At 40.3% G+C, this 27,462-nt stretch overlaps 1 protein-coding gene across 1 annotated transcript in view; it reads right to left on the reverse strand.

The window, feature by feature from the left end:
- Positions 1–15,428: 15,428 nt before the first annotated feature.
- si:dkey-238f9.1 (chemokine-like protein TAFA-2) overlaps positions 15,429–27,462 on the reverse strand; it is a 401,973-nt gene continuing 389,939 nt past the window's right edge. Inside the window, exon 5 of the mRNA XM_034166015.1 lies at positions 15,429–16,186. Within this exon, the coding sequence (XP_034021906.1) occupies positions 16,175–16,186 (12 nt within the window). The 3' untranslated portion in view covers positions 15,429–16,174. The remainder of the gene's footprint in view (positions 16,187–27,462) is intronic.

Genomic DNA, 27,462 nt, shown 5'->3' on the forward strand with positions numbered 1-27,462 from the left:
ACAAACTGCGAACAATAACGCACAGTCATTAGAAATAACATCAAACTCTGACCCCAAACCCAATTACAACATCCAATTCAGGGGTAAAAAACACCCCTGGTACTGAAAACACAGACTAACACAATTACATTTAAAAAGTGAGAAGGTTTCTGTAGATGCGCTCCTGCGCTTCATCTCAGGTGTTTTCAAGATGAAAAGCTTTTTCATTACCGCCCATCAGAAAATCTCATTTTGTTTGTGTATCTGACAGTTTTTCAGGCTAATTCATCCTGTCAGCATAAAGTGCCAGCAAACTCACCAGATGGTGTTTGTGCGAGTGAGAGCTTTGTTTCTCAAAGTGCAAGGTCCTCCAGTTTAAACGTGCATTCTTTTTTCCCTCCTGGAGAAATTTGTTTCTGCTGATTTGCTTACTGTCTTGTTCCTCTACTGGTGGTTGGCTCTCACTGCGGTATCGTATCACTTCCTGTTCCGGAGCACAGCGGTGTTTTTCTGTATCTGTTAGCTGTTTAATCTGCACAGTTAGATTGATCTAGTTAACTAGATAACGATTTGTTTCACAGTGTAATCTTCACGTGCCTTAACTAAAGCACTCCCTCTGCTGAATCACCTCTAAATTATTTACACATTATTCACTTTGTGTGTTTTTAGGAATACGCTAGCTTAGCGCAGCTACTAGCTCTTAGCCGGTTTAGCATGGCTAAACCGGCAAAAATTAACATTGAATCGGCGTGTAACTTTGCAAAAACAATGTCGGACTCTGTAGTTTTCTCTGGGCCCCTCCCCAATCAGACCGGGAGTGATATGTTTAGCCGCATGTTCTCCTTAAATTGTTGGCTGTCTGAGTGGTGTCCAAAAAATGAGGTGGGCTTCATAGATAATTGGCAAAGCTTCTGGGGAAAACCTGGTCTTGTTAGGAGAGACGGCATCCATCCCACTTTGGATGGAGCAGCTCTCATTTCTAGAAATCTGGCCAATTTTATTAAACCCTCCAAACCGTGACTACCCAGGGTTGGGACCAGGAAGCAGAGTTGTAGTCTTACACACCTCTCTGCAGCTTCTCCCCCCTGCCATCCCCTCATTACCCCATCCCCGAAGAGACAGTGCCTGCTCCCAGACCACCAATAACCAGTAAAAATCTATTTAAGCATAAAAATTCAAAAAGAAAAAATAATATAGCACCTTCAACTGCACCACAGACTAAAGCAGTTAAATGTGGTCTATTAAACATTAGATCTCTCTCTTCTAAGTCCCTGTTAGTAAATGATATAATAATTGATCAACATATTGATTTATTCTGCCTTACAGAAACCTGGTTACAGCAGGATGAATATGTTAAAATGAGTCAACACCCCTGAGTCACACTAACTGCCAGAACGCTCATAGCACAGGCCGAGGCGGAGGATTAGCAGCAATCTTCCAATCCAGCTTATTAATTAATCAAAAACCCAGACAGAGCTTTAATACATTTGAAAGCTTGACTCTTAGTCTTATCCATCCAAATTGGAAGTCCCAAAAACCAGTTTTATTTGTTGTTATCTATCGTCCACCTGGTCGTTACTGTGAGTTTCTCTGTGAATTTTCGGACCTTTTGTCTAACTTAGTGCTTAGCTCAGATAAGATAATTATAGTGGGCGATTTTAACATCCACACAGATGCTGAGAAGGACAGTCTCAACACTGCATTTAATCTATTGTTAGACTCAACTGGCTTTGCTCAAAAAGTAAATGAGTCCACCCACCACTTTAATCATACCTTAGATCTTGTTCTGACTTATGGTATGGAAATTGAAGACTTAACTGTATTCCCTGAAAACCTCCTTCTGTCTGATCATTTCTTAATAACATTTACATTTACTCTGATGGACTACCCAGCAGTGGGGAATAAGTTTCATTACAGTAGAAGTCTTTCAGAAAGCGCTGTAACTAGGTTTAAGCATATGATTCCTTCTTTATGTTCTCCAATGCCATATACCAACACAGGGCAGAGTAGCTACCTAAACTCTGTGAGTGAGATAGATTATCTCGTCAATAGTTTTACATCCTCATTGAGCACAACTTTGGATGCTGTAGCTCCTCTGAAAAAGAGAGCCTTAAATCAGAAGTGCCGGACTCCGTGGTATAACTCACAAACTCACAGCTTAAAGCAGATAACCCGTAAGTTGGAGAGGAAATGGCGTCTCACTAATTTAGAAGATCTTCACTTAGCCTGGAAAAAGAATCTGTTGCTCTATAAAAAAGCCCTCCGTAAAGCTAGGACATCTTACTACTCATCACTAATTGAAGAAAATAAGAACAACCCCAACTTTAACTAGTAATGACTTCATGACTTTCTTTGCTAATAAAATTTTAACTATCAATCAATCAATCAATCAATCAATTTTTTTTATATAGCGCCATTAGAGAAAAAATTACTCATAACCATCCAAAGACATATCGTTATCTTTGGCTGCTTTCAGTGATGCTGGTATTTGGTTAGACTCTTTCTCTCCGATTGTTCTGTCTGAGTTATTTTCATTAGTTACTTCCTCCAAACCATCAACATGTCTCTTAGACCCCATTCCTACCAGGCTGCTCAAGGAAGCCCTACCATTAATTAATGCTTCGATCTTAAATATGATCAATCTATCTTTATTAGTTGGCTATGTACCACAGGCTTTTAAGGTGGCAGTAATTAAACCATTACTTAAAAAGCCATCACTTGACCCAGCTATCTTAGCTAATTATAGGCCAATCTCCAACCTTCCTTTTCTCTCAAAAATTCTTGAAAGGGTAGTTGTAAAACAGCTAACTGATCATCTGCAGAGGAATGGTCTACTTGAAGAGTTTCAGTCAGGTTTTAGAATTCATCATAGTACAGAAACAGCATTAGTGAAGGTTACAAATTATCTTCTTTTGGCCTCAGACAGTGGACTCAACTCTGTGCTCATCCTGTTAGACCTCAGTGCTGCTTTTGATACTGTTGACCATAAAGTTTTATTACAGAGATTAGAGCATGCCATGGGTATTAAAGGCACTGCGCTGCAGTGGTTTGAATCATATTTATCTAATAGATTACAATTTGTTCATGTAAATGGGGAATCTTCTTCACAGACTAAGGTTAATTATGGAGTTCCACATGGTTCTGTGCTAGGACCAATTTTATTCACTTTATACATGCTTCCCTTAGGCAGTATTATTAGACAGCATTGCTTAAATTTTTATTGTTACGCAGATGATACCCAGCTTTATCTATCCATGAAGCCAGAGGACACACACCAATTAGCTAAACTGCAGGATTGTCTTACAGACATAAAGACATGGATGACCTCTAATTTCCTGCTTTTAAACTCAGATAAACTGAAGTTATTGTACTTGGCCCCACAAATCTTAGAAACATGGTGTCTAACCAGATCCTTACTGTGGATGGCATTACCCTGACCTCTAGTAATACTGTGAGAAATCTTGGAGTCATTTTTGATCAGGATATGTCATTCAAAGCGCATATTAAACAAATATGTAGGACTGCTTTTTTGCATTTACGCAATATCTCTAAAATCAGAAAGGTCTTGTCTCAGAGTGATGCTGAAAAACTAATTCATGCATTTATTTCCTCTAGGCTGGACTATTGTAATTCATTATTATCAGGTTGTCCTAAAAGTTCCCTAAAAAGCCTTCAGTTAATTCAAAATGCTGCAGCTAGAGTACTGACGGGGACTAGAAGGAGAGAGCATATCTCACCCATATTGCCTCTCTTCATTGGCTTCCTGTTAATTGTAGAATAGAATTTAAAATTCTTCTTCTTACTTATAAGGTTTTGAATAATCAGGTCCCATCTTATCTTAGGGACCTCGTAGTACCATATCCCCCAATAGAGCGCTTTGCTCTCAGACTGCAGGCTTACTTGTAGTTCCTAGGGTTTTTAAGAGTAGAATGGGAGGCAGAGCCTTCAGCTTTCAGGCTCCTCTCCTGTGGAACCAGCTCCCAATTCAGATCAGGGAGACAGACACCCTCTCTACTTTTAAGATTAGGCTTAAAACTTTCCTTTTTGCTAAAGCTTATAGTTAGGGCTGGATCAGGTGACCCTGAACCATCCCTTAGTTATGCTGCTATAGACGTAGACTGCTGGGGGGTTCCCATGATGCACTGTTTCTTTCTCTTTTTGCTCTGTATGCACCACTCTGCATTTAATCATTAGTGATCGATCTCTGCTCCCCTCCACAGCATGTCTTTTTCCTGGTTCTCTCCCTCAGCCCCAACCAGTCCCAGCAGAAGACTGCCCCTCCCTGAGCCTGGTTCTGCTGACGGTTTCTTCCTGTTAAAAGGGAGTTTTTCCTTCCCACTGTCACCAAGTGCTTGCTCACAGGGGGTCGTTTTGACCGTTGGGGTTTTTTCCGTAATTATTGTATGGCTTTCCCTTACAATATAAAGTGCCTTGGGGCAACTGTTTGTTGTGATTTGGCGCTATATAAATAAAATTGATTTGATTTGATTTGATTCATATCAAAGGGGTCTTTTTTACATGAACTTTGAAAAAGTTTTCAAATTCCTCAACAAAATCTAAAAGTTGAAAAGTGACTACAAAAAGCTAAAATGGGAAAAAAAAGAAGCCAACTTTCGTATTAGTGATTTTTGTCTTTGAAGTACCAAACCAGAGAATTCGAGGTCTTTAGAAATTTCAAACAAAAAAAATTAATTGAATTGTATTAATTTAATTACATTTTAACTCTCTGGAGTCTTGCTATTTTTGGGTGTTTTTGACTACTTTTGGTTTTACCATCATAATTTACCTTAAAAAACTGTTTACCTGGCCTTGTTTGGTGTCATTTTCTTCAGCACAACCTCATCTGCGTGGCTTTACAGTTTTTTCATTCATTCTGACATATTGCATTAAAATAGTGACCCTAAATTCAAAAGTTAGTTTTTTTATTGTGAATCCAGAAATATTTTTAATGAACCATTTTCATAACTTAGAATGTAAATATAAATAGTAAACTTCAAAAAATATATGTAAAAATGTACCATAAACAAAGTTATATACAACAATTGCTGCCTGTGTGTCCAAGACAAATTTTCCCTTATAAAGAAAAATAAAAGAATCTTGAATCTTGAATCAATACACATTAAAATGCAGGAAATGTTTTGGGTGTTTTTTTGTGGCTATTTACATGCAATAAGATGTTACACAAATTATATTTGTGCCACTCAGAAAAAACAATTCCTGTTCAATGCACATCAGAAGCTCCAAAAATTTGTACAGATATTCCACTCTAATATCCATGTGTATTTTTTCCTAATTCCTTCTTTTTGTAGCATTGTTATTGGTATTTTGGAGGTGTTTTGAACTTTGGGGGTGGGGGTTCTCTACCTGAACTCCTGTGTTCTCCACCCCTGGAGCCTGCTGACTGCTGGGGCAGTGTGTGCCTCCACCCTGCTCTGTGCTCCAGGACTCAGCGCTGGAGCAGAAACGCACGAGTCCTGTCGAAGCTGGAACGAGAAGCGTGCGGGCCGATCCACTGTGCAAACCTGTGTGCACAGAAATGATGTGTGCGAAGCATTGCCGAGAATGCACACATTCATTGGCTCTGACAGTACAAGTGCATTTGTCAGCAAGGGCAAGAAGCAGGCATTCAAAATGGTTGTTTCTAATGCAGAGATGTGAAAATGGACATGGTCATGAAAATGGTCTGATCATCATTTGATGCTGATGATGAAAGACTTGAAGGCTATGCACAATTTGTCTGTTCACTCTGTGGACACAGTGGCAATGGAACAGACCTTGCCCGCTACAAACTTTTCTGCAGCAAGAATGCACAAACCTGCCATCTTCCGCCAACAAAAGATGCTGTCAAGTACCATGTGGAGTGTGCATCTGGTGGCCATCACTTGATGCTGATGCTATGACACCAAGCCCTGATGGTCATGGTTGGGACCTCAGCAACGGCACACTATCCATCCACTTCATGGATAAGCCATCTGCACCAAAGGCACTACTGCAGTTGATTTCCTGCAATTGCAGTACTGGGCAGTGCGTGAGTGGTCTGTGCTTATGCCACAAGAAGGGTCTACCCTGTACTGATGCATGCGGTTGCAGGCAATGTACAAACATCCATAATACAGACCAAGCAGAATCCACTGATGATGATGAGGATGATGGTGATTAGAGTAACATGCAATCTGATATGTATGAAAATGCCTGCCTGAAACATTGTACTGCCGCTAAAGGAAAACCATTCATTTCCTTTTATCTACCACTTTTGTTAACAATTTTGTTCACAGAGTTATGTTTAGCTGGTAAAGTTTATCATGTTCATGCATTTAGTATTATATTCCAGCCAGCATGGCAGTGTCAAAGTCATTCAGCAATAAAATTGACATGTTTTCCAGAAAATCACTAATTATCTGATTATCATTAATATTGGGGTTAGGGGTAAGGAATTGCTTATAACAGCAGTACTACTGATGCTAGAATGTTCATATTTCATGTGGTGCAGTAGGAATAACCAGTGAATAGACCTGTGTTGTTTGTTTTGAGGTATGTACTAGAGGTGGGCGGATCGATCCTAATATTGATAATATCAATACCAATGCTGGTATTGATAATGAATGATCCTTGTGTAAAAAGATCGATACTCAAGTTTTTTTTTTCTCTCCCGCACGCACTGACTGCTACACATGTAGATTCATCAAAGTCTACTCTCGTTCTGTAAGAGCAGCGCTGCACTGTATCACACAACACAGAGCAACACACCCTTGTATTGTGGTTTGTCAGCCCTCTACCTCAGGAGATTTTGTTTTAAGTTGTGTTGAGTGATATTTTTTAAACAAAAATGTTGGTTGTGATAATAAAGTATTTTGTTGTCACATACAATGTTTGGTGAAATTCTATCCTAGGTCTTTTGGATCCTTTGGATCTATGAAGCTTAAATAAGAAAAAGTATCGGCATCAGTATTGATATCGGCGATACTGGGCCTGTATTTACTTGGTATCGGATCAATACCAAAATTCCCAGTATCGCCCACCTCTAGTATGTACAGAGGGTACTTAAAAATCACAACTTAAAACGAAAATTTTGAGAAAAAAAAAAATAATAATAATTCTTGTTTTTAAGATAAATGGACTGGACCCTGTCATTTTAGGCAATGGATAATGAAAACCAAGGTGCTTATTGTTGTGTCGGCCGCTGAAGAGGAGGTACTGCTGGTCCACCACCACCAGAGGGCGCCCTGCTTGAAGTGCGGGCTTAAAGCACTAGAGGGCGTCGGAGCAACAGAGAGTGGATTTGGCCCATGGACTATGTGTTGAAATTTTTTGTCAAAATCCGTGTAGTAGTTTTGCGGTAATCTTGCTAACACACAGACAATTTTTAAAAAATGCAGGTGATTTTATTACATCCTTTGTGGACCTAATTATGATGTCCTTTAAATTTCATGTTTTTATGGATTTAATAAAACCTATTTGTTTTCAAGTTTATTTGATGGATGTGTGTGTGTGTGTGTGTGTGTGTGTGTGTGTGTGTGTGTGTGTGTGTGTGTGTGTGTGTGTGTGTGTGTGTGTCTAAACTGTTGGCTGCACATTATCCCTTCAGGGACATAATAAATCACTGAGGTGAAGTGACTGGAAAATCACTAATGCTCTTGGGCAACGTCCTTAATTCTCAAGTTGCTCCCAGGTTGTAGTTGAGCTGCTTCCATGGGCGCATGGAAGAGTGTGTATATCATGAGTACTTGGTCTTGTTGGATTTGTGAGAATCTACTGAATGTACTGGTACCTTGTTTCCCATGTAACAATAAGAAATATACTCAAAACCTGGATTAATCTTTTTAGTCACATAGCACTACTATTATTCTGAACACTACTGTATACTCACACAGCTGCATTGTCTTTTTCTTCAGTTAAGTCTGACTTTGACTAAATGAACAACCGTGTGGCATATTGCTGTGTCTGGAACTGTCCTCTCTCTCTTGGTGCTGAATTCACACTCCACTACCAGAGCTCTGGCCAATCAGAAGTCCGATTAGAAGCACTGGACAGCCACAGGATATAAATGCATGAGTATCATAGAAGTATCAAAGAAGTAAACTGCAGAATGGTAAACAAAGGTGAAGCCACTGGGAAACCTCTCCATCTGGTGTCTGCTCAAAGTTTTGAGCACGCACAAACTTTTTTGACCAACTCACCATGTAGCAGCTGACAAGAAACATATTTAACGGATGAGAAAGGAGCTGTACAGAACAAAAATGGATAGGAACAGGTCTCAAAATTTCATATTTGTCACTCATACATTTCTTCAATCCATCATAGTGTGACAAGCACTTTAGGACTGGTTTACGTGCCCCTGTATACCTTTCAGTGAAGGAACAGGAAATGTATAATCAAAGGTTTTGTGAAGAACATTCATGGAAAACTAATTATGACTAATATTTGAACAGAATGCTTTAAAATACCCCTGGAGAGTCATTTTGGGACACATGATGTATACGTTTTAGTTCAATTTTCTGTTAATCACACAGATGTGGTGAGAATCATCTCGACGCACACATCAGGTCATTGAACTGTGATGTGTCATCTGTGACTGCTGACACGATCATCTTTCTGTGCAACTCATTTTACTGCAGAGAATGAAACTCCAAAGTCAATAACAGCATGAAAACCTGACAAAAAGCCCATCCTCACATCTGCACTGTACTTTATAATTACTCAGAATACATCTGCACTCCACTTTTGTGACGGCTTTTTATGACAATGCAACAAAGCCACTTGTATCTATGACATGAAAGACATTTCATTATGAATAGAATATGAGCTGACAAAAAAGGTGAATATTTGAAGAGGTATGATTCAACCCTGTACGCACTGCAGCATGAACAGTGGTTAATACTCGGATGTAGGGGCAGATTTGTATTATTGTTTGTAGACAGAAAAGGTGTTTTTCCAAGGGACTGGATTCATGTCAACTCTTTGTGTTCCTCGGAGCATTGCGGTGGATTGCTTGGTCTGATTAATCTTAATGAATTATGCAAATAGCCTTTATCTCAAATGATTTAGCAATGTTTCTGCATTGTTTTATTAATGCACTTTTGAATTACTCTGTATAATCACGTAGCCTTTTCTCAGCCGTTCAATGTTTGTAATTCATCGGCAGCTCTTTATTAAATCTGCTGTGGTCTCCACTGAATTGCACGCAGGAATGAGAAATTAGTCATTACTGTATTTAATGATTTCTAACCAAACAAGGCACAACCTGGATCACTAACCGTAGGAGCCCGGTGCACTCCTCCCCTGCAGTGCTGATCCCTCAGGTCTCATCTTTCACAGCAACCCTGCTATAGTTGTGCTTAATTAATTCTGTTTTGTATAAGAAAGCCGTGGCGGTAAGTGTAACTGCTTCAATTAAAAGAGGGAAATTGACTTTCAAAATATGAAATTCCCATAAAGCAGCAGTTTGTTGGGAGTTTGTGTCATTACTGAAGCGTGTTTCATAAAAAGAAGGTGAATGAAGGACGTTTTCCCATTGCAGACTTTTGATGCACCACTGTACATGTTTTTGGTGCAAGAAAAAAAATAGCTACCTAATCATTTATTTGGTGGCCAACATGACATTGTAGAACATTATTGGCAACGTTTTAAACATATTTTAAAAATTTACAATGTTGAGATGAAGCCTGATCCACAAAATGTGAATAATCTGATGTAATTACTGCAGACTGAGGCAATCTTATTTATTATACATCTGACTGAAATCATTTGTTCTGATTGGCTGATTCGCATGTAATAATTGCAACACTTTTTACAATAAATCATTCAAAGTTAACAATAGCCACATTATTGACTAATTCTGCACCATTTCGGGCAACATTATGAGTGATTGCAGACCGATTTTTGTCATAACGGGGCAACAATATTTTGCACATGTGCAGGGATGATGTGTCGCAGACGACATCATGGCAGAGAGCAGAAGGTTTGCGTCCGTGGACACTGATTTGTTTCTAGTAAAAATAACCAAAAATAAAAAGAATAAAAAATGACTTAGCAAATTTTTCACACAATTGTAAAGATAAGTTTATTAACGACACAGATATATAATAAAACAAATGGTGACTAGTTTATTGGGCAGCATAATGGAATGTCAGCACATTCCATTATGCTGCCCTCCAAACCAGTCAGTGTTTGGATAGTAAAAGAAGGTGGAAGTGGACAATTGGGTACAATATGCTATAATCGGGACCTGCTATTCTCTAAGGAGAAGCCTCCTTCTGATCCTTGTCTGCAACATGAAACTCATAAAAATCTTGTCACATTCTTCAACAAGAGACAGTTTAGCTTTTTGAAAAAGTGCGGTGGGAAATGCAGAAGTAGGATTTTGTGCATGCACCAGCATGTCATAGGAATCATATGTACTTGGGTGTATTCAGCAATACCCAATTAAGTGGATATAACATAACAGGTAAAACAAATTTAGCCAGCTATATTTAAAAAAAATTGTGCAGATTTCCTCAACTTTGAAATTATGTGCCTTTATGAATATCCAATTTGGGGCTTGTCCACATGAGAGCACAAAATTCTGTGAGGAACATGCATATGCGGTTCGGACACAGAAGTGGAGTAGAAGAAAGAAAGAAAGAAAGAAAGAAGGCCATGGGATCATTCCCACCTGGTTCTTTCTGTGTGGTGTCCATGTGGGTTCCCCCCGGGTGCCCCAGCTTCCTTCCACTTCCAAAGCTATGCAGGTAGGTGAAGTGGAAACTTCAAATTGACTGTGCATGTGTGTCAATAGGTTTGTCTATATGTGGCCCTGCGATAGACTGGTGTCCTGCCCAGAGTGTGCCCTATAATAGGATTGGCTCCAGCCCCACGGCACTTGGAAAAGCCACAACTGGAAAAGCCCAAAGGGACACCCACGCTTCACCTGATTGTGACAGATAGATGCTTACATTCAAGAAAAGGAGATGAACCAATGAAGAAATCTTGATAAATTGGTTTACTGCCTCTGTGTGGAAGACAGATATCTTCTTTATTTTATATTATAATAGACAAGTTGCCTCTGTGTGCATGTGTGCACATGCATGCATGCATGCATGCATGTGTATGGCTTCAATCACTCAAAAACCGGGGTGAGCTGATATTTGCCGTTTGGTATGCTTATGTATTTTCAGTCAAGGATGAATGCTGCGAAAACAGAAAGTTGAAAGGACCAACATTTTTGGAGAAATTAGCAATTTTTACTAACCAGTAAACAATGGACATTGTGTTATTATGGTTCTTGCTAGTTTAGCAGTGTTGTTAGTGTTTTAATTGGATTAATTGGTTTAGTCAGTTTAGTTAAGTGTTATGTTGCTCTTACCATGAGTAAGGTGTCTAATGTTGGTACCATGAGTGAAATGTGTAGTGGTTTTAATCTGTTCCATTAATGTCTGTGTTTTTCAGATTAAAAGCACCTGCTTACAGCAGCTGTGCATGCGTGTGTATGTGGAACTTTGATCACAGACAAACTGTGGACAGCTGACATTTGCCGTTTGGTATGCTTATGTATTTTGGGTCAAGGATGAACGCTGTGAAAATGGAATGTTGATAGGACTAATATTTTTGGAGAAACTATGGATATTAGCTAACAACAATGAACAATGGGTAACAACAATGAACACGCCATTCCAGCAGAGAGCAGTAAGTCATCTTTATATTATATTATTTAGTAAGTTCAATGTAAGTGCATAATATAATTCTAAATATGTTACAAATACATGGATGACACAAGAAGTGAAAACACTTATTTCCATTGTGGTCCATTTAAAAATCAAATGACAAAATAGAAGCAAAATAATAATAATAATATAATATAATAGCAGTGTGTATAACAAGAACCTAAACAATTTCTAAATACATTAAGACAGTAAATTACCATAAAAAATTACATAAACAGGAAGTAAAATGGTTGAATCATATGCCATTCCAACTCATTAGAAATACAAATGTGGCATTGCTTAATTTATTACCACCCTTGAAAAAATGTCAGCTACATATTTTATAAACACTACCCAATCTAGAGCCCATGGATCCCCACGGGCAATTTGCTAGTAAATACATATCCATGGCTTTACAGTCTACCTGTGATAGAATTGTGGAAAATCATACTTTATCCCAGTCAGGCTACAGAGACTTTTAGCGTTCTAAATAATTTTCTGATTTTTATTTATTTCATTTTTATTATTTTGTACACACTTTTACAACACAGCTCTTAGGCTCGACTGTGCACGTGCCAGTGGAAGCGTCTTCACAGTAACTGGTCATGGTGCTGATCAACAGTTCAACATACAGTCCTGTCCATATGTTTTAGGCACATTTAATGTGCAGGTTCTTGAGCTTCTTAAAATGTTCTACCAGGCTGGAATTAATGAGGCGAGCCTGTTTGCTAGTTCAGGCAAACAACTGGAGTTACTAGTCTATATACACTCCATTTCGTCACTCCACATAATTATCACATACTTCCTATGATAACACACTGTCTATAGGATTCACTAAACACTCCCTCCAAATTGGGCGGGGCAAAAAAGAGGCAAATTTCTCATCTCCACTTCTGCCTGTCCAACATTTTCACTGCTGCATCCAGGTCGCTGTTGATGCTCAGCCCCACCCCAGCATCCACCTGTGGGCTCCGAGTGGGGAAATATGTATATCCAGTCATCACTCTTTAATACCTTATACAAACGTCTATAGGGAATCATGAAGTCCTAGATGCCAAACTCAAACTATGCTCTGCTGGTGCAATAAAAATGCTTAAATGTTAATTTGTGATCATATTTACATCCACATTAAGTCTTCTGGGCTATAAAAGGTCATCTGAAGGTGTTACAAGATCAATTCTACAACCAAGACCTTAAGATCCTTTCAGTAAACAGGAATGTGTTTTGCTGTTTTTGTTTCAGTCAGTCTAATTTTTTCCTGCTTCATGCTCATCGTGAATCCCTCTGAGATTTTTTTAGTGTTTATTAACAGGTATTAACCACTGTTTAAGGATTTCTAACAGGTAGTGCCTTCTGGGACATCATCTGAATTCCTTTATTTAAAGAATAATAAAAACGTTTATGGCTTGGTGATATTTGTAGCAGTAATTTAACATGGATGATGGCATGTTTTGAAGATGAAGTGAACCAGATTAGCGTTATATGAAGGTGAAATCTAATTATCAGGCTCTCCATGGACCAGATGGCTTTTCATCAAGTCTGTTCATTTTTACTACAAAGTGCAATGAGATTTTGCCTCATCACTGGCCTCATTCTTCTTCGACTGATTTTCAGAGTTCCTCCATAAAAACAAGCTTAATTAAGTTCTCCCCCTCTTTCTCTTTGTCAGTTTATTGTATTAAGTCTGCTACAAGTCCTGGTGTTACGACCGAGTGCAAAGATCAGGTTAGGTCTGGCTGCACATGGTGGGATGGTACTTTGCTGAATCCACTACACCACAGAACCACACAGGCTAGATGGCAAACACCCAGGCAGACAACTGGTCCATCACCACTCAAACGCAACTATTTATCTGTTGCATCCAGCTGAAACATAGGCGTCCCCTTGGCCTTCTCCAATTGCTATGGTCCTCAACCTTGAGGCACCTGTGTGCTGGATCATGCTCAGAGAAAAGCACCACATGCCCAAACTGTCTTAGCTGACAGTCACTCACAATGCAAGTGATACAGTACTTCTCATCTTACTCTGCCTAAGTAACAACTTGTTTGACATGTACTTTGTTCAGACTGCCAGTAAAAATCCATTTTATCTGCATATTCAATTTCAATCTCATCCCATGTTTGAAATCTGAGCATTCAAAACTCCACTTCCAAATCCTTTTCAAACCTCATTCTTGAGGTTGTTTGAAATGTGATCTAAATCACATTTCTGTAAATCTGTTTTAGTTTGAATGTTCAGATCACATTCCAGGTGTGGTTTGTTAGGTCTGTATCTTTTGACATCACATAAAGTTCAACACCACAGGGACATACTGTTGGGTAACAGCCATTGTTCAGTTAAACAAGCCAGTGGGGAAAGGATGTGGGGTGATACGCGCAGGCATATACACACAAAAGCACAAACAAAACTGTAAAATCATGTCCAAAGAACGGGAACAGAACATAGTGTAATAAAAGTCATTATCAAAGACATGATGTACAAATATCGAGCAGCGACGCAACAGCTACCTTCAGCCACTGTGTACATGTGTCTCGTGTGTCCAATGTGAGGCTTGCAGAGTGTTTGAGGCTTAATATATAGATGCATTATGGGTTTTCATGCTTCAAACACAGTGTTGGTGGCTACCATACCGTACCACTCCAGTATGCGAAAGTGGAACAAGACAGCACAAGGCATTGACGACCAGTTTTTAGTTTCAGCTATGCAGCTCCGCACTCTTTCCTGCCCCACTCACATGCCCTGCAGGGGCTATGTCTTTACTATTGCAACTGATGGGAATAAAATGGGAAAATGAGGATTACCACACAGACACACAGATTGGATCTGGTCACTTGCTCTTTACAATGTTGTTACATCCCTGGGCCTTGTGGGCTGGGCATTTGGTTGTTTGTTTCTGCCCTTTTCTTTGTCTGCAGGGTGCTCATTTCCGGAGGACGCACTATAAAACTCCGCCTGTTCTTCTGCTTATTCCTCCCTCTCTGCTGTTTCGGGTCCTGATGTGCTGCTGCTGGGCTCTGGGTCCTTCGACATGCACTTTTGAATTTCACATACCATACATCTTCGCACACATACACGCACAATACATCCAAACACTTGCCTTCACCACTGACGCTGGCACTCACACCTCATCTTTGTTTTTGTTAAATAAATTCTTATTTTGTGCACACTACTCCGGCATGGCCTCCATTTTTGTCATGGCTTTGAGCCGGTCATAACAATGTGGACAGTCAATCGTGGATAACAGATTTGAATTAGGTATTCAATAAATCCAATTTGAACTGGCAGTCTTGGCAATGATTCCAATGATCCTTTGCAAAGATATTGGCATCTTAAACACCTCCTCATGACTTCATGAACTCCTCCCAGGCCTAGAGACATGAATGTCACTGCCAAGATAAGTGAATGGATCTGAAAGTTCAACACCTTCGTCACATACAGATTCTTATAGAGGAGTCCAGGAAGTCATTGAAAGCCTGGATGTTAGTCTTCCTCTAGGACAATTGCAAACCCAGACAAGCTGATTGCTTGCTCAGCTTCTTAAGTTCTGCAATCAGGGAATCTACTGATTCTGCAAAGATCACAGCATCATCCACAAAATCAATGTTATTACCTTTCCATCACCACCAAAGACAATGAAGCCACTGGTTTCCACCGCCCTACCCAATGCTCAGACCACACAACCACTGAACAGTGGAGGAACCAAAATACATTCCTGATGGATGGATTTTTGCTTGTACACAATAGGCACTAATAATGCACAAAAAATCTCAATATATTCTACAGTGATATCCATTTATTTAGGTTTATCGATATAATATTGACAGTAGTAATCAATGGTTGTCACCAGACTTTGAAAAGAACAGATAGCATCAAAATAGCTGATAACTTCATGGTGAATTCATCATTATTACATATTTTAGTCTTGTCTCATCATCACTTTTTTGCTGTGTCAAATCTTTCAAATAAAGACTGAACATCCTAATAAACTTGAAAAAGCCAAACACATGATTATTTTCAACCAAACTAAACAAACAGATATCTGCTTCATAAGGCTAAATAAATGAGAAAAGCTCATGATCTCACTAGATCTTCAACATCGATATGCATGGAGAGTCCTGTGGCAAGAAAATAACACAAAACGTTCACATCACATTGTTTAACTGTGACTTTTTTTGTTTTAAATCCAGTCTTTAAGCTTTTAAATAGTTTCATTTATGAGTCTTCTAGTCCATCAGAATAAAACTATAATACAAAGAGGAATTTGGTAACCAGAAGAGTTCAGAGACAGCTGCTGTTGATACTGGCTCTAAAGTCAGAAATCGTTCTGGAGATGTGGTCTCATGTGATCCTCCTTCCTCGTCCATTTAATGCATTCAGCCAGAGGATTGTCCGTGATTACTGCCCTTATTGGTCCCCAGTGTCCACTGGTCCTCAAACACATCATATCCACATTGTCGACAGTGCTGGCCAAAGAAGTAACACCTGGTTCCAAACAATGTTGCCTTGGAAGCATAACACTATCGTGTGACCTACAAGAAAGATACAAAGAATTCAAATTAGAGACCAGAAGAAAATCTGTCTTTGATAGAATATACTGTAAGAATAAATATACCCCTTAGTCCAAAAACTGGTGGTGTATGAAGCAATTTTCAGGTTATAAAATAGACACACAAAGACCTTGCAGAGGATAAATATACCAGCAAAAAAAAAAATCAACATAATGAAAATCAGATTAATATCATCTGCTGTAACTCCAGGAAGTGTTCAGCATTTGACATTTCCTATTTCACAGTGGACTCAAAATTAGGCACTTCCTGTTGGGCCTCCCTGTACCATGAGCAAGCTTGCGCCGCTTTTGTGATGCTTCATTCACATTATTACTATTAGACTTATCTTGGCAGTTCCATTCATGTCCTTGGGTTCTTGTTCTCAGTGTGTCAAGAGGTTGCTAGACAGAGTTTTTTGGTGATGTCAATACCTTTGCAGTAGAGCAAAGATCCAAGTCATTAGGCTCCTGGTGCTTCCTAGCTGTCCCATCCTGGTTGTGAGACTTGCATACTAACCAACAACCTCAGGCAACAACTAGAGGTCATAGGTTCTCAACTTCTATGGAGAATCCTTTGGCACTGCTGAAATGATGATGTATCAAATGAGAATTAGATGAAACGTATCACTTGGACAAACTGTACTAGCTGATGTTCCCTCACAGTGCATGTGGTGCGTTTCCCTGGGCAGTGTTGGATCAAACCAGCAACTGGTAAAGCCCAAAGGGATACCCACGCTTCACCTGATTGTGACAGATAGATGCTTACATTCAAGAAAAGGAGATGAACCGCTGCCACTGAACGGTCTGCCTGGGTGGTTTCTATCTGGAACCCAGGTTGGTTCTGTAGCGTGGTACATAAGATGATTTGCAGCATCATGCATGCTCCCAGACCTGACCTGATTATTAATATTAATATTATTTTTATCACTTGCACATCTCAAGTGTTATGCAGCAAAAGTGGGCAGTCAGCAAACTGCTCACATAATTATTGTCAGGCACGAAAATATTAATGGAGACAACTGAAAGCTGCAGCTTGTGTTTCTCCCACTGTAAGCAGAACTCTAAAAATACTCCGGTTCTGGTTGGATTGCCCTTTAAAAGCAGAACAGCAGAAGCTTAGCAACATGCACTGCCATGCTATAAAACACATTACCGCAGGTGTTCCTGTGTGAATTTTTTCACGTTTCTGTCATTCAATTAGCAGTTGGCCAAGTCTCTCCAGTCAAACCCAAGGAGGGCTTCACCACATACGATCAGTTTTAATGTTTGACAGAAATGTGATGTTGCTGCTGCTTCAGAGAGCATGCTCGCTGTTTGGGGAGTCACAAATTAATTTTCACTTCCATGTGAAAATACTCAGGAATGGCAGCTGTGAGAAACAACACGGAAACTGTTTGGTGCCGCGGCTGTTGGAGCAGCAGGATGTAGAATAACGTGCACAGATCAAGGTAAGTTATTCAGTCACTATTAAAGCTATGAACTTTAGAAAACACGGAAAAAAATAGCGTATTTAGTATTAGAATTATATTTCTATTTTATACAGGGTCAGTTCTGAATTAATAGGATTTATTTATTTATTTATTTTACAGTTAAACTTGACTGTGAAAGTTATATTCACTTAGTTGGATAACACTGAAAAACATTCAATCAATCAATCAATTTTTTTTTTTATATAGCGCCAAATCACAACAAACAGTTGCCCCAAGGCGCTTTATATTGTAAGGCAAGGCCATACAATAATGATGTAAAACCCCAACGGTCAAAACGACCCCCTGTGAGCAAGCACTTGGCTACAGTGGAAGGAAAAACTCTTTTTAACAGGAAGAAACCTCCAGCAGAACCAGCTCAGGGAGGGGCAGTCTTCTGCTGGGACTGGTTGGGGCTGAGGGAGAGAACCAGGAAAAAGACATGCTGTGGAGGGGAGCAGAGATCGATCACTAATGATTAAATGCAGAGTGGTGCATACAGAGCAAAAAGAGAAAGAAACAGTGCATCATGGGAACCCCCCAGCAGTCTACGTCTATAGCAGCATAACTAAGGGATGGTTCAGGGTCACCTGATCCAGCCCTAACTATAAGCTTTAGCAAAAAGGAAAGTTTTAAGCCTAATCTTAAAAGTAGAGAGGGTGTCTGTCTCCCTGATCTGAATTGGGAACTGGTTCCACAGGAGAGGAGCCTGAAAGCTGAAGGCTCTGCCTCCCATTCTACTCTTACAAACCCTAGGAACTACAAGTAAGCCTGCAGTCTGAGAGCGAAGCGCTCTATTGGGGTGATATGGTACTACGAGGTCCCTAAGAAAAGATGGGACCTGATTATTCAAAACCTTATAAGTAAGAAGAATAATTTTAAATTCTATTCTAGAATTAACAGGAAGCCAATAAAGAGAGGCCAATATGGGTGAGATATGCTCTCTCCTTCTAGTCCCCGTCAGCACTCTAGCTGCAGCATTTTGAATTAACTGAAGGCTTTTTAGGGAACTTTTAGGACAACCTGATAATAATGAATTACAATAGTCCAGCCTAGAGGAAATAAATGCATGAATTAGTTTTTCAGCATCACTCTGAGACAAGACCTTTCTGATTTTAGAGATATTGCGTAAATGCAAAAAAGCAGTCCTACTATTTGTTTAATATGCGCTTTGAATGACATATCCTGATCAAAATGACTCCAAGATTTCTCACAGTATTACTAGAGGTCAGGGTAATGCCATCCAGAGTAAGGATCTGGTTAGACACCATGTTTCTAAGATTTGTGGGGCCAAGTACAATAACTTCAGTTTTATCTGAGTTTAAAAGCAGGAAATTAGAGGTCATCCATGTCTTTATGTCTGTAAGACAATCCTGCAGTTTAGCTAATTGGTGTGTGTCGTCTGGCTTCATGGATAGATAAAGCTGGGTATCATCTGCGTAACAATGAAAATTTAAGCAATGCCGTCTAATAATACTGCCTAGGGAAGCATATATAAAGTGAATAAAATTGGTCCTAGCACAGAACCTGTGGAACTCCATAATTAACTTTAGTCTGTGAAGAAGATTCCCCATTTACAGAACAAATTGTAATCTATTAGACAAATATGATCAAACCACCGCAGCGCAGTGCCTTTAATACCTATGGCATGCTCTAATCTCTGTAATAAAATTGTATGGTCAACAGTATCAAAAGCAGCACTGAGGTCTAACAGAACAAGCACAGAGATGAGTCCACTGTCCGAGCCATAAGAAGATCATTTGTAACCTTCACTAATGCTGTTTTCTGTACTATGATGAATTCTAAAACCTGACTGAAACTCTCAAAATAGACCATTCCTCTGCAGATGATCAGTTAGCTGTTTTACAACTACCCTTTCAAGAATTTTGAGAGGAAAAGGAAGGTTGGAGATTGGCCTATAATTAGCTAGATAGCTGGGTCAAGTGATGGCTTTTTAAGTAATGGTTTAATTACTGCCACCTTAAAAGCCTGTGGTACATAGCCAACTAACAAAGATAGATTGATCATATTTAAGATCGAAGCATTAAATAATGGTAGGGCTTCCTTGAGCAGCCTGGTAGGAATGGGGTCTAATAAACATGTTGATGGTTTGGATGAAGTACTAATGAAAATAACTCAGACAGAACATCGGAGAGAAAGAGTCTAACCAAATAATACCGGCATCACTGAAGCAGCCCAAAGATAACGATACGTCTTTGGGATGGTTATGAGTAATTTTTTCTCTAATAGTTAAAATTTTGTTAGCAAAGAAAGTCATGAACTCATTACTAGTTAAAGTTAATGGAATACTCAGCTCAATAGAGCTCTGACTCTTTGTCAGCCTGGCTACAGTGCTGAAAAGAAACCTGGGGTTGTTCTTATTTTCTCAATTAGTGATGAGTAGAAAGATGTCCTAGCTTTACGGAGGGCTTTTTTTATAGAGCAACAGACTCTTTTTCCAGCTAAGTGAAGATCTTCTAAATTAGTGAGACGCCATTTCCTCTCCAACTTACGGGTTATCTGCTTTAAGCTACGAGTTTGAGAGTTTATACCATGGAGTCAGGACACTTCTGATTTAAAGCTCTCTTTTTTCAGAGGAGCTACAGCATCCAAAGCTGTCTTCAATGAGGATGTAAAACTATTGACGAGATACTCTATCTCCCTTACAGAGTTTAGGTAGCTACTCTGCACTGTGTTGTTATATGGCATTAGAGAACATAAAGAAGGAATCATATCCTTAAACGGAGTTACAGCGCTTTCTGAAAGACTTCTAGTGTAATGAAACTTATTCCCTACTGCTGGGTAGTCCATCAGAGTAAATGTAATGGTTATTAAAAAATGATCAGAAGAAGGGAGTTTTCAGGGAATACTGTTAAGTCTTCTATTTCCATACCATAAGTCAGAACAAGATCTAAGATATGATTTAAAGTGGTGGGTTGGACTCATTTACTTTTTTGAGCAAAAGCCAATAGAGTCTAATAATAGATTAAATGCAGTGTTGAGGCTGTCATTCTCAGCATCTGTGTGGATGTTTAAAATCGCCCACTATAATTATCTTATCTGAGCTAAGCACTAAGTCAGACAAAAGGTCTGAAAATTCACAGAGAAACTCACAGTAACGACCAGGTGGACGATAGATAATAAAAATAAAACTGGTTTTTGGGACTTCCAATTTGGATGGACAAGACTAAGAGAGCAAGCTTTCAAATGATTAAAGCTCTGTCTGGGTTTTTGATTAATTAATAAGCTGGAATGGAAGATTGCTGCTAATCGACCGCCCGGCCCGTGCTACGAGCATTCTGACAGTTAGTGTGACTCGGGGGTGTTGACTCATTTAAACTAACATATTCATCCTGCTGTAACCAGGTTTCTGTTAGGCAGAAATTAAATCAATATGTTGATCAATTATTATATCATTTACCAACAGGGACTTAGAAGAGAGAGACCTAATGTTTAATAGACCACATTAACTGTTTCGTCTGTGGTGCAGTTGAAGGTGCTATATTATTTTTCTTTTTGAATTTTTATGCTTAAATAGATTTTGCTGGTTATTGGTAGTCTGGAGCAGGCACCGTCTCTACGGGGATGGGGGTAATGAGGGGAATGGCAGGGGGAGAGAAGCTGCAGAGAGGTGTGTAAGACTACAACTCTGCTTCCTGGTCCCAACCCTGGATAGTCACGGTTGGAGGATTTAAGAAAATTTAGCCAGATTTCTAGAAATGAGAGCTGCTCCATCCAAAGTGGGATGGATGCCGTCTCTCCTAACACGACCAGGTTTTTCCCCCAGAAGCTTTGCCAATTATCTATGAAGCCCACCTCATTTTTTGGACACCACTCAGACAGCCAGCAATTCAAGGAGAACATGCGGCTAAACATGTCACTCCCGGTCCGATTGGGGAGGGGCCCAGAGAAAACTACAGAGTCCGACATTGTTTTTGCAAAGTTACACACCGATTTAATGTTAATTTTAGTGACCTCCGATTGGCGTAACCGGGTGTCATTACTGCCGACGTGAATTACAATCTTACCAAATTTACGCTTAGCCTTAACCAGCAGTTTCAAATTTCCTTCAATGTCGCCTGCTCTGGCCCCGGAAGACAATTGACTATGGTTGCTGGTGTCGCTAACTTCACATTTCTCAAAACAGAGTCGCCAATAACCAGAGTTTGATCCTCGGCGGGTGTGTCGTCGAGTGGGGAAAAACGGTTAGAGATGTGAACGGGTTGGCGGTGTACACGGGGCTTCTGTTTAGGGCTACGCTTCCTCCTCACAGTCACCCAGTCAGCCTGCTTTCCCGGCTGCTCGGGATCTGCCAGGGGGTAACTAACGGCGGCTAAGCTACCTTGGTCCGCACCGACTACAGGGGCCTGGCTAGCTGTAGAATTTTTCCACGGTGCGGAGCCGAGTCTCCAATTCGCCCAGCCTGGCCTCCAAAGCTACGAATAAGCTACACTTATTACAAGTACCATTACTGCTAAAGGAGGCCGAGGAATAACTAAACATTTCACACCCAGAGCAGAAAAGTGCGGGAGAGACAGTAGAAGCCGCCATGCTAAATCGGCTAAGAGCTAGTAGCTACGCTAAGCTAGCGGATTCCTAAAACACGCAAAGTGAATAATGTGTAATAATTTAGAGGTGATTCAGCAGAAGGAGTGCTTTAGTAAGGCACGTAAAGATTACACTGGGAAACAAATCGTAATCTAGATAACTAGATCAATCTAAACTGCGCAGATTAAACAGCTAACAGATACAGAAAAACACCGCTGTGCTCCGGAACAGGAAGTGATACAATACCGCAGTGAGAGCCAACCACCAGTAGAGGCAAGAAGACAAAAAGACACAAGAGTTCAAATCAAACAGTGAAGAAGCACAGGTCATTCACTTAACAAGAAAAAATAGATGGATTTAAAAAAAAGTTCAAACTGTCAAAAGTAATAATTAAATTTATATATTTTTATTAAAAGCAGGCAGCCCAAAAAAAAAGCAAGATAAGTGAAAAATGAAACAAAGTGCTGGTGTCACTATGAGGCTTATCAGTATGTACATACACACACACACACACACACAGGAGAGAGAGAGAGAGATGCTCCTGTGGGTTTGAAGCTTAAAACAGACAGTCCACTGCAGGTTCACAAACTCAAACTGTGCCTTTGAAGGAAGATACAGACTGAAGCAGGTAGTTTTTGTCAAATATATTGCACATATACACACGGTGCGCACACACACACACACACACACACACACACACACACACACACACACACACACACACACACACACACACAGACAACTACAAATAAACAAAAACAGGCAGATACCGGTGGTCATCAAATCTGTTCCTGTGTTCTTGTTGGAAGTATACGACGATCGGCCCATCAAAAATCAGATGTAATGTCTCGGTGGAGCACGGAGACTAAGGTAAGTGGCTAACTGTATAATCAGGTCAGGTCATGTCCCGTCGGGATCATACACTGGCGCCACGTATCAACGCATCGCCCATACCACACAAATACATGGGTCCTACGTGGCAACCACTCAGGCAGAAACTGGTCCATCCCCACCTCTGCCACCACCAGCTGAAACAGGGGCTTTCCCTTGGTCTTCTCCAGCCACTGAAGTCACTCAGGTGAAAATGTTGTAGCTGACATTCCCTCACAATGCACGTGATGCTTATGTCTTGAGTTATTAATTGATATGTGTCCTCTCCATCTGCAGATGGAGCACTGCTTGTTAATCCTAAATCACAGTTTGTGATGAAAAGACATCGAGTCCTTTCTCCTCGAGCTGAGAGCACTACATCGTCAGCTTCTTCTAAATCATGTCTTAAAACCTTTTTCTTTATGAAGGCATTTGGAAATGTCAGCTCTGCACTTACAGTAGTGTTCAGAATAATAATAGTGCTATGTGACTAAAAAGATTAATTCAGGTTTTGAGTATATTTCCTTTCCTTCCCACTGTAGCCAAGTGCTTGCTCACAGGGGGTCGTTTTGACCGTTGGGGTTTTACATAATTATTGTATGGCCTTGCCTTACAATATAAAGCGCCTTGGGGCAACTGTTTGTTGTGATTTGGCGCTATATAAAAAATGATTGATTGACTGAGTGATTGATATTTCTTATTGTTACATGGGAAACGGTACCAGTAGATTCAGTAGATTCTCACAAATCCAACAAGACCAAGCATTCATGATATGCACACTCTTAAGGCTATGAAATTGGGCTATTAGTAAAAAAAGTAGAAAAGGGGGTGTTCACAATAATAGTAGCATTTGCTGTTGACGCTACAAACTCAAAACTATTATGTTCAAACTGCTTTTTTAGCAATCCTGTGAATCACTAAACTAGTATTTAGTTGTATAACCACAGTTTTCATGATTTCTTCACATCTGCAAGGCATTAATTTGTTGGTTTGGAACCAAGATTTGCTTGTTTACTAGTGTGCTTGGGGTCATTGTCTTGTTGAAACACCATTTCAGGGGCATGTCCTCTTCAGCATAAAGCAACATGACCTCTTAAGTACTTCTGACATATCCAAAATGATCCATGGTACCTGGTATGCGATATATAGGCCCAAACACCCATAGTAGGAGAAACATGCCCATATCATTGATGCTTGCACCACCATGCTTCACTGTCTTCACTGGTGAACTGTGGCTTGAATTCAGAGTTTGGGGGTCATCTCACCAACTGTCTGTGGCCCTTTTTTACAAATTTTACTCATCAGTCCACAAAATATTCCTCCATTTTCTCTTTAGGCCAGTTGATGTGTTCTTTGGCAAATTTACACCTCTTCTACACGTTCTTTTATTTAACAGAGGGACTTTTGACTGGGGATTCTTGCAAATAAATTAGCTTCACATAGGCATCTTCTAACTGTCACAGCATTTACAGGTAACTCCAGACTGTCTTGATCATCCTGGAGCTGATCAATGGGTGAGCCTTTGCCATTCTGGTTATTCTTCTATCCATTTTGATGGTTGTTTCTGTTTTCTTCCACGCATCTCTGGTTTTTCTGTCCATTTTAAAGCATTGGAGATCATTGTAGATGAACAGCCTATAATTTTTTGCACCTGCATATAAGTTTTCCCCTCTCCAATCAACTTTTTAATAAAACTACACTGTTCTTCTGAACAATGTCTTGAACGTCCCATTTTCCTCAGGTTTTCAAAGAGGAAAGCATGTTCAACAGGTGCTGGCTTCATCCTTACATAGGGGACACCTGATTCACACCTGTTTGTTCCAAACAATTGACAAACTCACTGACTGAATGCCACACTACTTGTTGTGAAAGTGTCGTGACACGGACCCACAACAGGGGGCGTTAATGAACGGACAATGGATAAGCCAAAAGTAACAATTTAATGTTGTGAATCACACAACGACGTACAGACAATAACAATATGGTGGACTGTCAATCATACACCAGGTGACGTGTGGGCAGGCTCGACGATAGAAGACGCCTGGCGAGAGAAGAGCCGGATCCCCACACAGCCTTCACACCAACGGAGCTGAGAAACACCGAGCCCCCAAGCCCTGCGCCCCAGGTGGCCGCTGTCTTCAGCAGTCAGACCCGGTACTGCTGGCAGAGAACTTTTTTTACTAATAGCCCAATTTCATAGCCTTAAGAGTGTGCATATCATGAATGCTTGGTCTTGTTGGATTTGTGAGAATCTACTGAATCTACGGTACCTTGTTTTCCCATGTAACAATAAGAAATATACTCAAACTGGATTAATCTTTTTAGTCACATAGCACTACTATTATTCTGAACACTACTGTATCTGCAAGATCAACACTTTTGCAGTTCTGATGGTCGAGTCTTGTAAGTTATGAAAGCATGGTGTTGTGTGGGCCGTGAAGAGGAGGTATTGCTGGCCCACCACCACCAGATGGTGCCCTGCATGAAGTGCGGGCTTCAAGCCGAGAGGGCGTCGGAGCCACTGGGAGTGACAGCTGTCCACACATCATCAGCACCAGCTGTCACTCAGCCAACTCTCAACCTCACCATAAAGGCCGGACTGCAACTCACCTCCTCGCTGAGAATCGCCACTAGAAGAGGTAATTCTCTGCTAAACTGAAACTGTGTCTTAGTTTGAACTCTTTTGCAGCCGCTTTCCTGTGGTGTGCTTATCGGTGGGATTGGAGTTTGGTGTGATCAGCGACGGCTTCGCTTCACACCCCAACCAGATAAGTGGTTAGACAGGAGCTGCACGAGTGTGTGATTGGAGGTGGAGGTGCTCCCTCCCTAAAGAACACAGACAATGGGATTACTGAGTGTGCGAACTCACACTCATCAAAACTGTTTCTGTTCTCTGCCAGCAGTACCAGGTCTGACAGCTGGAGATGGTGGCCACCTGGGGATCCAGGACTTGGCGGCTCTGGGTTCTTCAGATCCGTTGGCGGTGAGGGCCAGTGGGATCCGGCTCGGTTCAGGACGGACGTCTCCTATCCTCAAGCCTGCCCACACGTCACTCAACATATAATTGTCTGTGGTACCAAAACTGTATTTGTCTGTATTCGTTATGCACTTCACAACATTAAATTGTTACTGTTTGGCTTATCCATTGTCCGTTCTTAACGCCCCCTGTTGTGGGTCCGTGTTCCTACACCTTCACAACACATGGATCTTGATTGCAAACTCAGACTATGCCGTCCTCATCAGTTTCAGTTCAATTTTTTGTTTTATACAGTCTAAAATCATGATCTAAGTTGTCCCGAAGGTGCTCACAAGAGTAAGATCGAACTTTATCCACCCCTGAGCAAGCACATTGGCAATCGTGCATTTTTTTAATTACAGAAAGAAACCTCAGGCAAACCAGATGCATTGGGGTGACCATCTGCTTTGGCCACACAACCAACTACACCATAACAAATAAAGCACAAGGAAGAATTATCAAACATGCAAAGCCATGTATATGGTCACAGCTGCAACATTTCTATTAGGGCTGGGGTGAAGAAAGCCAGTGCAGTCCGGAACTACGTACACTTAAAGATTCAGAGATGCAGAGGGCTGCTGCCTGCCAAAAAACAACATCCAAAACCAGTCACGACTGCAGGTTTCAACAAAACCCATCTACTAACAATATATCATCGAAACAAACAAAGTCATTTTCCTCATTGCATGCCTGTATATCATCCCCAAAATAACCTCTGAACTGTCTGTGCAGTGATTTTGATCGGTACGCTCGGATGTTAACACGTGGCACAGGCAGCTGACTGTTATTCACGGTTACTGTCAGAGTCTGGCAGGAGGACACTTGGTGCGAAAAAAATCTCCCACTAAAATGTGTGGCTCTTTCACAATATTTTGTACTTTTTATTCAACTATCACAGACGGCATTGCAGACCTTTCTGTCAGGAGACGATTGACAGGAGTTAAATGTGGCATTTACGGGGAATGTACATATTCCCCCATGAAAGAGTGCGCTTGATTTTCTCACAACCAGATCACAACTCGTGGGCTGTTAGTGGTGGCTGCACTGGGACAAATTATTTTTAGACGTTTCAAGGGGGAAAAAAGGGAAAGGGAAAAAACGTCAAACACTGTAAAATAAAAGTTGAGTTAACTTAAAAATGTAAGGCAGCAACCCTGCAAAAGGTTTTTAAGTTTTCTCAACTTCAGGCCTGATAGTTGCGCTGACTAACCTACTGGGAGTAGTTGACTCAACTTTGCATTACAACTAGCAACTCAGATTTCTTTCAAATAAAAAAATGAACCAATAACCTAACTCAGAAAGCAAGTTGATTTAACTGCTTTGTTCCTGAAGGTAAAAAAAAAAAAACTAAAAATCTTT

Source organism: Thalassophryne amazonica, chromosome 3 (genome assembly GCF_902500255.1).
Source record: "Thalassophryne amazonica chromosome 3, fThaAma1.1, whole genome shotgun sequence".
Taxonomy (NCBI): Eukaryota; Metazoa; Chordata; class Actinopteri; order Batrachoidiformes; family Batrachoididae; genus Thalassophryne; species Thalassophryne amazonica.